We start from the raw sequence: 11,404 nt of genomic DNA, 5'->3' as shown, positions 1-11,404 counted from the left end.
TTGGGGGGTTGGTTACAAGTTGTTATTGGTTACAGTCAGGAGGAAAGTTAAACAAAGATTAGATTTAGAGTTCTTATTTTGAAAAAAAAAGGTGAGGCCATAGATATGATAGGATATAAGGTAAATTATTTTTTTAATTGATTTTATTGAGCTATACATTTTCCTCTGCTTACCTCCCTTCCTCTCCCCTCCCTTTCTACCCTCTCCCATGGTTCCCATGCTCCCAGTTTAGTCAGGGGATTTTGTCTTTTTCTACTTCCCATGTAGATTAGATCCATGTATGTCTCTCTTAGGGTCCTCATTATTATCTAGGTTCTCTGGGATTGTGAATTGTAGGCTGGTTTTCTTTGCTTTATGTCTAAAAGCCACTTATAAGTGAGTACACATGATGTTTGTCTTTCTGGGTCTGAGTTACCTCACTCAATAAGATGCTTTCTAGATCCATCCATTTGCCTGCAAATCTCAAGATGTCATTATTTTTTTCTGTAAATGTACCACATTTTCCTTTAAAAGGTAGATTATTAAGTTTACTTTTAAACCACAAAAGCAACTATTAGTTTTCAATATTTTACATTGGCTTGGATTTTTTTGTATATTGATACGAAGTTGACATTATTTTTGTTAGAACATACTTTACATACATTTCTGATCTTGTTCAATGTATGGTATCTATGCAACTCATTTAACAATGTAATGAAAATGAAAGGTATTATTACCAACTATTTAAGATAATAAAGAAATGCAGGTTAGCAATTAGTCACCTATTAAAATTGAACTGTGAAGGAGAGCATGATGAGGTGACTCAGTTGTCATTTTCAAGCTGGGCCTTTCTCTCAAGGACACAGGGCACTTGACACACTCATCCCAACTTCAAGCCTGCAGACAAAAATTAACCAGCCTCTTTCCCCAGCTCCCTTTAAGATGCCAGGTTCTCCCCTGGGCCAGTCTCTGTGATCCCATTCTTCCATGCAACACTTAAAGATTTGTTTATGGGAGAGGGTTGAAGGGGAGGGGAGAGGCAGAGAGGGGAGCAGAGAAAAATGTAGAACTCAATAAAAAATTTAAAAAAGATTTATTTACTTACTTTAACGTACAGTCATTTGCATGAGTTTTTGTGCATCGGGTGCATGCAGGGATCATCAGAGGTCAGAAGAGGGCTTCAGGTCTTCAGGAACCAGGGCTATCGGCAGCTGTGAGTTGTCATACTGATGCTGGGAACTGAACCCTGGACCTCCTTAAAAGCATTAGATTCTCCTATCCACAGATGCAGCTTTCCTGCCCACCTTTGATGTTTAGGACCTTTGCCTGTATTTACAACCATTGGGTGTGAAATTAAAACCCCAATCAGAATCATTAGTGTGGACTACTAGGTGATCAGAGGCCTGCAGGATCACAACCTTGGTCAGAGGCCTGCAGGGTTGCAACTGTGCTGTGAATTTCGGTTTCTGATGTGAGAATCAAGGAAATCAGAGCAAACATAACGGGAGTATGGTGTGGGAAGTCCTTTTGTCTCTGTGTTGCTTTTATTGGCTAATGAATACAAATATTTCAGCCAGTGGCTTAGCAGAATAGAGGTAGGCGGGGAAAACTAAACTGAATACTGGGAGAGAATAGGCGGAGTCAAGAGAAGCCATGTAGCCCTGCTGGGAGACACCAGATGGAACCTTGCCCATAATCCACAGCCACGTGGCAATACACAGATTAATAGAAATGGGTTAACTAAAGATATAAGAGCTAGCTAGCAACATGCTTAAGTGATTGGCCAAGCAGTGATTTAAACCATATAGTTTCTGAGTGATTATTTCGAGTCTAGGCAGCCAGGAACAAACAAGGGAACTCCTACAACAGGAGTGTCTCTCTTCTCTTAGCTTCACTCTGGCAGAGAACACAATGATTGTGGCAGAGATAAAAAAGGCTTCATGTGAGGGGACGCTAGAATGAAAATGGACCCTTGACCTCCTTTTGGCACTGCTGTGGCTAGAACCCAGGACCTTCTGCACTCTGGCGGGCACTCTGTTTACACCAAGACTGCCCTGGTTGTTCAGTTCATGGAGAAATGATGCCTAGCCTTCCGGCTGTGAAGGCACAGACGGGACAATGGGTAGCGCTAGTGTTTGCTGAGTCCTCCGTGGCCACCAAGTCCTTACTGTGTGAAACGTCATTTAGCGATTTCAATAACTCTGTGAGGCGAACAATACTAGGGTTCTTGTTTTACAAGTGAAAAATAGCCAGGCAGTGGTGGTGCACGCCTTTAATCCCAGCACTCGGGAGACAGAGACAGGCGGATCTCTGTGAGTTTGAGGCCAGCCTGGTCTACCGAGTGAGTTTCAGGACAGGCTCCAAAGCTACAGAGAAAACCAAAAAACAAGTAAAAAATAAAAAAGTCATACACTAAATTAGTATAAAGTGATGATAAATTAAATTTTAAAATAATAAAATACATCTTTTTTTTTTCCTAGACACGATTGACTGCAATGTCACTTATCAGACATGCCAGTTAGTATTAGGGTTATCCTTGTTTTGTTTTGTTTTTGCTTTCGAGATAAGGGTTTCTCTGTGTAGACCTGGAACTTTATAGACCAGGCTGGCTTCAAACTCACAGAGATCTGCCTGCTTCTGCCTACTAGGTGCTGGGATTAAAGGTGTGCGCCACAGGGCCCAACATCCAAGGCCATTTATCCAGCATCCTTTGATCCCTTGATGTTAACCAAAAACTAGAACAAACGGCCAAAGGCCTGCGGAGTCAGAGGAAGAACCACAGTCACAACACCAGGGGCGACAGACATACTTTGCTGTCAGGAGGGTCACTAAAGAAAGCCGCCCCTCAGCACCCCCTTCCTCTTCTCATAGCTTCAAACAACACAGATGATTTACCCACTGCACACCGGAAGTCACAGATTCGATATGAACAAGTTGCCTCATCAAGGGATCTGAAGAATGGCATCTTGACCACAGTGGAGTCAATACAAACTCCAAAAACGTGACAGCAGAAACTAGAGTCACAGAGCAGGGGTGTCCCCTCTCGCCGCAGGCCTTGGAGCCAACCTCTCTGGCACAGGCACAAGCACTTTGGTTCATTCTGGATGGCACAGGGTATTAAAAGTGCCAGGTGGCAAGCTTTGGCATAAGAAATTAAGACTGGCCGGGCGGTGGTGGTGCACGCCTTTAATCCCAGCACTCGGGAGGCAGAGGCAGGCGGATCTCTGTGAGTTCGAGACCAGCCTGGTCTACAGAGCTAGTTCCAGGACAGGCTCCAAAGCCACAGAGAAACCCTGTCTCGAAAAACCAAAAAAAAAAAAATAAGACTGGAAGTAGATGGTTGCCATGCTCTCACCGTGAGGATAAGCATCACAAGGAGGCAGGGGACGCGGCTCAGTGGAAGAGCACTTACCTAGTGTGTGCAAACCCTCAACCCTTGGGAAAAAGGGGGCGGGGGTAGGATTGAGGTAGGCAAATCTCGGGGAGTCAGAGGCCAGCCCAGACTACATAGCAAGTTCCAGGCCAGCCAGGACTACTTAGAGACCCTGTCTTTAAAATAAATAAAAATGAAATGAGGTTGGTCCTCATTAAAAACTGAGCACTGTTATCCAAAATATTGGTGACTTAAGCTGGGTGGTGGTGGTTCACACCTTTAATCCCAGCACTCAGGAGACAGATGCAGGTGGATCTTGTGAGTTCGAAGCCAGCCTGGTCTACAGTGTGAGTTCCAGGACAGCCAGGGTTACACAGAGAAACCCTAGTGAGAAAAACTAAAAAGACCCTCTCTTATAATCAGCTGATTAACTAATCAACAAATAAACAAACATAAGCATGTAGTTATTTTTTTTAAAAAAAAAAAAACCTTGGTGACTTGAGCCCACCCAGGAATGCCAGCCCTTGGTTTTAGAGTTGGGGAATGGCTCAGTTGCCAAAATGCTTGCCACATAAGCATGAGGATGAGGACTTGAGTTTGATCCCTATATAGACACAGAAATATAGACAGCAGTGGTACCCACGTGAGAACCCAAGTGCCTAGGAGGCTGAGACAGGAGGATCCCAGGGGGTTTGCTCAGAAGCCAGTCTATCCAAATCAGTGAGCTGCAGGCTCGGTGAGTGACTACCTCAGAGACTAAAGTGGAGAGCCACGGAGGATACCTGATGTCAGCCTGCAGCCTCCACATGTGTGCGCACATGCATGCGCACACACATGTAAGTGTGTGGGCTTCTGTGCAGAAAACCTCTTCAAAGAGGACATGGTTTCGTGACTTACTGGACAGTTCTTCTATAGGGACGATCCCCCTGATCCAGAAGATACACGGACTGTTGGCAGATCATTCTGATCGGAGAGGGTCCTTTGTCTCAGATCTAGGTCGCCTTCACAGCTTTGCGCCTGTATTATTTTGGGGTCTCAGGTAAAAGTGCTATGGCTCCCATAGGTGACCCCAAGGTGTCATCTTCTTAGGATGGCCTAGGAATAGTCCTGTGGGTACAGGGGGACTCTGGTCCCCAGGTGGGAGGCTGCAGGATCCCAGTTTAGACCAATATGTTGTGCTCTTTTGGAAAGAAGCCAGCCAGCCAGCGACTTCAGAATAGACAGGCTCTTTAATCACACAGTGAACAATGACAGAGTTGACATCAAGGGGGCCAACAATCACGTTTCAACAAACCTTGAAGGACGGAGATCATGTGGATCATTCTTACTGTAATACCCAGACAATTAGAAAGTGCATGTGATGGAAGTGGGAAATGCACATTTAAAAACCCCATGGGTCATGCGTCCCTTCACTCAGTCATCCCAACAGTTTGTAACACGACCCTCACATGCGGGGACTGAGGTTGGGAAGACAACAGAATCTGCCCTGATTCCTGCAGTGGTGGAGCCAGGGTGAAGTCAGCTGTGTGGCTGTAGAGCCACGCCTCTGAGAGAGAGAGAGAGCTTCCTGACTGACTCGCTTTGGTGGCCCTAACTCTGGACTACTGCGCAGAGATCCACTTCCCTTCTGAACTTGCCCTCCTAGGGTTCCCTCCTTAGACTCGGGTGACATACATGTCTTGTATGGCGGAGATACAGTTCAAGGTGGGCCTTCCCACAGAGCTTGGAACTCTGGGAATACTACCTTTCTTCCCCAAGATTTTCCATGTGGTTCAACACGACTAGCAAACAAAGGGAAACAAAGAGAAGCCACTTCCAGAGCGTTCCCCGGCTTGCTCTAATGCAGATTAAACAGACTGTGTATGACAGCATGTCGTTAGGCAAGCATGAGCACCAATATTCAACAGGACAGGATGCAGAATCTGTCTGTTTCTTAAATTTGGGGTGATGGTCTCAAAAAAAAAATTAAAAAAAAATCCCAGATGACTAAAGTACCCATATTTGGAGCAAGTTGGTGGTTCATGGCACAGGAGGTAAGAGGCAAGACCAAGCTGACCTCAGACCTCCCTAGGAACTTCCCACAGCTGAGCTGACCAACCCAGTACCCTCTGGTCTGCGCAAATTGCAGCCTGTCTCCACCTCCTCAGGGTGTTTCCTGACAAGATACACTAGCAAACCCTCAAAGGCGCTCAGCTTCTGAGGGACTCCTTGGTGTCTGTGTCTTTCTCTGGGTTCTGAGGACAATACTGTTGGCCCCGCATGGGCTCCTAAGAGTAACAGGACGGAGGGCCCATTACTGTTTCTTATACAGCAGGGAGAGTGAAAAGTGAGAAACCAGAGAGCGACCTCATGTTGCACCTCACCAGAGGCTGGTGGGGAACACCCGGAGAACAGGTGTCATCAGGTGGAGAACACTAGGAGAGCAGGAGGCAGGTGGGAAACACAGAACAACAGGTGGCAGGTGGAAAACACCAGGAGAACAGGGGGCAGGTGGAGAACACCTGGCAGGAGAACACCAGGACAACAGGTGACAGGTGGAGAACACCAGGACAACAGGTGGCAGGTGGAGGACACCAGGACAACAGGTGACAGGTGGAGAATAGCAGGACAACAGGTGGCAGGTGGAGAACACCAGGAGATCAGGGGCTTGCATTCAAGAGGCAACGCTAACCCACGATGAGGAAGTGGACTCACCCAGTCAAGTTTTCACATCCAGGCTTCACTGGGTTCAGTCTGGGGCTGGGGGCTCAACCAGTCCCACCCCATGACTTATTCTCTTAGTACAGCCTCAGAAAGTTAACTCACCAAGGGCCGGGGATGTGGCTCAGTTAATATAGTGGCCTAACTTATACAGCAATCTCTGTAAAGTCAGCGCAGAGCAGCAACCACAGATCCACGGGTTTTCCTTGAGGTGAGCACTGGACACCAAAAATACTGGGTGTGGGGCTGTGGGGGCTGTGGTGGGAGTTGGGACTAGCAATAATGGCACCTATTGCTCCTGATTCCACGTGGTAACTATGGCCGGAACAGAAGAAATGCCCCAAGCCGAGAGAGCGAGCTCTGGCAAGCAGCTAGACACTGTTCTTATTTGAAGTGAACAGGCCCTGGGACAGAGGCGGGTATGACTGTCATCAGGGACAGATCCCCAGCACCTAATACTTCACAGTTATTAACTCAGGTCAGGTTTGATTCTCAGCTCTGGATAAAGATCAGGCATAGTGACAATGGGTGTCACTCTGAAGGAGGGTCATCCTCACACAGTAAGTTCAAAGCCAGTCTGGGATACGAGTCTTTGACAAAAAAGAAAAAAAGGAAGGAAGGAAGGAAGGAAGGAAGGAAGGAAGGGAGGGAGGGAGGGAGGAAGGGAGGAAATGTCAGCTTCCCATGAGCCAGTGATTTGTTCCCAAGCTGCTCTGAGCTGTAAGATCAACGATTCCAAGAGCAAAGGGCCCAGCTGCCCAATCAGGAGTCTGATTACACCCTCTCACTCTCTGAGAAAGGATCCTGCCACTAGGTTACAAGTATCCTTGGGCGGCTCCTACGTGGAAACTCGGTTCGAGTGACCTACAAATGGCCAGTTGTGCCTACAAACTGGCCAGATGTGGTGGGCTCCCTCGAATGAGCGCTGGTCCGATGCCTTCCACGAAGCTGTTCCATTGATCGTAGTCCTCCTTCAGGTCTGGGTGGGCACAAACAGGAAGAGGGTTAACAGACCACTGTAGAGTCAGGTCAGCTTCCACAGGGTCACTGGGGCACCCTAGAGAGGAGCACCTGAGATACCGAAAGGACTGGGTCTGGCGGCCTCGTGGGCAGCTGAGGAGGGAGACCCAGCAGTCAGGGCAGCTGGCTCTACTTAGGCAAGCCCAGAGAGGCGGTGGTAGCACGGTGGCTTCCATTTGAGCAAACGGGAGGCAGTGTCGTTCAGCAAGAGACGAGCGAGGGAAGAGGTGCTGGAGGTGTGGGGAGGAAGAGGAGATGTGTCATCTTCCAGGAGGGCAGGTGGGGGCCAGAGAGGAGGAAGAGGAGGCATGGGTAGTTAGCAGGAAGGGAGCAGGATTTCACTGAGAAGGCGGCATCGCTGGGCTCTGGAGGCGTTAGGCGACAGCTGAGAGGCTGCTGGGCCACTTCTGGTTCGTTTTAGTCCCCAGTGACAAGCACCTAGAAGCTTCTTTCCTCCGTAAGGCCAGCTGGTGAAGATACAGTGTCTTTACTCAGACTCTGCTCTCTCTTCTCACCTGGGTCACCATAAGAGCTTCCACGCCACCCACACTCTCGGTTCTCACCTCTCCGCCTCGCCCATCCTCCGCTTGTCGCCATCCTCCTGCCTGGAACCTAGGCTCCTCGTGGACTGGGGGCTCAGATCCATGCCCTTCAGCAAACGTATAGGCTGCTGCTCCTGACTTCTGCCCACTTCACTCCCTTCCCCCATCAAGAACCCCCTGTCCTGAGATCAGGAATTGGGGGAACTTCCCACACTACCAGGCCTTCTGTCTTAGATGACCCCTATCCCTTCCCTCCCGATGGCCTTTCTTCATCAGTCGGGACCAAAGTCAGAATGGTCTTGTCTAGCAGCCCCTTCCCTGGCTTTTCTCCCTTAGTCAGGTCTACCCTCTGGGTGCTCCTAGGCAGTCACTGAGTGCTGTGGTCAGAGACACTGTACACGACACTGTGGCACACAATGAAGGGTGTGGTGATAGACTGTTTGTGATCTAGAAGATAAAACTTGTCTGAAGATCAGAGTGCAGAGCTAAGCCACTAGTTAGCCAGAGGGGTCAGGCAGTGGTGGCTCACACATTTAATCCCAGCACTCGGAGACAGAGGAAGAGGGATCTCTGTGAGCTCAAAGCCACCCTTGGCTACATTACATTGATACAGTGTCAAAGAGAAACAGAGCCAGGCAGTGGTGGCTCACACCTTTAATCCCAGTACTTGGGAGTCCCAAGCCTTTAATCCCAGCAGTAGGGAGGTGGAGACAGGAGTGATGTGGCTGGGCAGAGAGAGGATTATGAAGGTGGGAGGAGATAGGAGCTGGGTCGGATGCAGTCTGAGGATTTGTAGAGACAGGAGCGCCCCTTTGGTCTGAGTATTGGTAGAGGTAAGAACTCTAGTGGCTGCTGCTCTGCTTCTCTGATCCTTCAACTTTCACCCACCAGTATCTGACTCCAGGTTTTTATTATTAAGAACAATTAGAATTCGTGCTACAGAAGGGGCATGGGCTGTGGGGCTACACAGTCAGGCTGCATGCTGGCACTGCCATCAGAACCAGATAACCTGAACAAATGACAGATTAAAGAAAATTTCTAAGCTCTAATATATTCATCTGAAACAATGAAGCTAATAAATAAAGAAACTACTGGAAGGACCATCTCCAGATCAGACACGACAGACAGTGCATCCAGAATACTGAGCATGACAAGTACTGGTGACATCAGAACCCAGCAAGCTTGCTCCAGCCTTGACTCCTGCCACCTCCTCCTCTGCTGGTCTCTCCTTTCAACTCTCTGCTTCAAAGGGAGCTGGTCACACCATCATGGGCTCCCTTGCCACCGTCAGCTTTTTTTTTTTTCTTTTTGAGACAGAGTCTTACTAGGTAGACCAGGCTGGCCTTGAACCCACATAGGATCCACCTGCCTCTGCCACCCAAGTGCTGGGATTTAAGGTGTGCGCCACCACTCGTAGATGCCCTGTGGTCTTTAATCGTGGGCTCCTATAATGACGTGTGCGCAGGGGAACAGGAGGTGTCAGCGGGACCGGGAGCAGCAGCCACTCAAGCCCTGGGAAGTGGGTCCACCCCTTTCTCTCAGGAGCAAAGGCATGTCTCTGAGCCCCCTGCCAATTTCTAAACTCAGGTAGGAACAGTTCTCTGCTCTTAATTTGCAAGGTGAAAAGAGGAAATACAACCAGAATTGCAAATCTGCCTCAAAGCAGCAATGCGCTCTTTAACAGGGCAGGTGTATTTTAAACACAAGCACAACCCAAACCAAATGGGTTGCACACATCGTGGGAAACAGGAATGTATCCAGGCTATTTAGGGGAAGACCCGTGTCCACAGCACAGGGGAGAGCCCCATGTCTAGTACAGCATGTTCCAGTCAGGGCATGTCTCTTTAAAAGAGGCCCTGACAAATTGCTCCCAAAGGAAGGCGGCAACAGACTGCATGGGGAAATTGAACAGGGAACCACTACAGGTCCCCAGGCCATTAGCCTAATGAACAGAGGACATTAGAAGTGACCACAAATAACTAAAGAGCTACCACGTGCTACCTGAAGCTTCTCTGGTCAACTCTGGGGACAACCAGAGCAGCTGTGTGTATGGACGTGCATTTGTGTGTGTGTGTGTGTGTGTGTCAGTAATAAGGTATCAGATCTCGCTGGAAGATTACAGTAGTGTGTATGTGTGCACAGATGTGTGTACGTGCGGGTCTGTGTGTGAATGCGTGTGTATATGTGTGTCGAGTGAGTGAGTGTGTATGTATGGAGTGTGTGAGTGTGTGGGGGATAAGGTATCAGATCTTGCTGTGAGGTTGGTCCAGGCAAGCCGGGCTGCCTCCTGATGAAAGTGGCTTGGGAGGGGTCAGCTTCATGAGGGTCATGGTGCTTCCCCTCTATGCTAACTGCACTGACAGGGACATGTGATCATGAAAGCTCCAGGCTGGGGCTGGACGGTGCCCCACAATGTATTTCGGGAGGCAAAGATGAACGGACACAACCAAGTACCTCTTTTGGGAATCTAGTGTTAATAAATAATCATAGTAAGTGCATAAGCAAATAAAACGAAAGTTTACCCCCCATACAGTTGTGAGCAGTGGAAGCTGAAGAGGAAAGCTGGGAGCCCATAGAGAGAGAACCAGCCGCTGGTGGCCTGAGCTGAGCTGTGACCCACAGGAGAGAGAACCAGCCGCCGGTGGCACAAGCTGAGCCACGTTCTAAGGAAGCAGAAAGTGAGCAGACACTTCAGGACAGAAAAGAAGAGCACAGAAACAATGAAAGAGGCTGAGGAAGACATGAAAAGGAAGACACACACTGAGCCTGAGGGGCAGAGAAAGAAAATCACATCCATCCTTGACTTTGTCACCCACTGGGTCCAGGTGTACCTCAGAAACTAACTTACAGGCTTTCCCCTTCCTTCCTTCCTTCCTTCCTTCCTTCCTTCCTTCCTTCCTTCCTTCCTTCCTTCCTCCCTCCCTCCCTCCCTCCCTCCCTCCTTTCTTTTTTTTGTTTTTTTGTTTTTGTTTGCTTGTTTTTTGAGACAGGGTTTCTCTGTGTAGAGCTCTGGCTGGCCTTGAACTCACAGAGATCTACCTGCCTCTGCTTCCCAAGTGCTGGGAATAAAGGTGTGCACCACCACCGCTCAGCTCACTTTTTTTTTCCCTTGAGGTAAACTAAACTTCTAGTCTTTGTGGCCCAAAAAAGTTTAATTAGACCATTAGCTTCTTTTTACAGTATTTGTGTGTGTGCACGCGCGCGCGTGCGTGTGTGCGTGCTCGTGTGCACATGCCACAGCGAGTGTGTGAGGTCAGAGGTCAGTTCTCTCTTCCACCTTTGTGTGGTTCTGGGGGTTGAACTCAGGTCGGCAGGCTTGAGGCATAAGTACCATTTACCCACAGAATGATCTCACCAGACCCAAGACGATCACCCCAAACATCCAGATCTCCAGTGGAAAAGCCAGCTTGCTTGTCCACCAAAGAAGACACCCTCCCTGGGTAGTCTCTGCTATTTAGCTGCTCTATGACTTACGACATTGGTCATAATCCTTTCATGTTTGGTTTCTTTAAAAAAAATCTTCCATAAATTTTGCCCAATTATTACCATAAAGAGCCCACAATGCATAAAGTGATGGTAAGTTTGGGGACCAAGGTGATGGAGGAAAGAGAGGAAGATGTACTGTCCCAGCTCAGAAAGGTCAGGTGACCAGGCGCGGCTCATTCTCTGGTTAGTCAAGGCCTAGGTGAGCAAAGTTTCAGTCATGTGCCATGACTCTCCTGGGCCCTCGTCGCGTCACGAAAGAACACGGTGCTGCGGGAGACCCAAGGGACCCCACGTGTGCTCCATG

General features: G+C 48.6%; 1 protein-coding gene across 1 annotated transcript in view; it reads right to left on the bottom strand.

The window, feature by feature from the left end:
* Window positions 1–4,562: 4,562 nt before the first annotated feature.
* Pafah2 (platelet activating factor acetylhydrolase 2) overlaps window positions 4,563–11,404 on the bottom strand; it is a 33,393-nt gene continuing 26,551 nt past the window's right edge. The window contains exon 11 of the mRNA XM_075945084.1: window positions 4,563–7,031. Within this exon, the coding sequence (XP_075801199.1) occupies window positions 6,937–7,031 (95 nt within the window). The 3' untranslated portion in view covers window positions 4,563–6,936. The remainder of the gene's footprint in view (window positions 7,032–11,404) is intronic.

Source organism: Microtus pennsylvanicus, chromosome 13 (assembly GCF_037038515.1).
Source record: "Microtus pennsylvanicus isolate mMicPen1 chromosome 13, mMicPen1.hap1, whole genome shotgun sequence".
Lineage (NCBI taxonomy): Eukaryota > Metazoa > Chordata > Mammalia > Rodentia > Cricetidae > Microtus > Microtus pennsylvanicus.
This window is presented reverse-complemented; position numbering and strand designations above follow the sequence as displayed.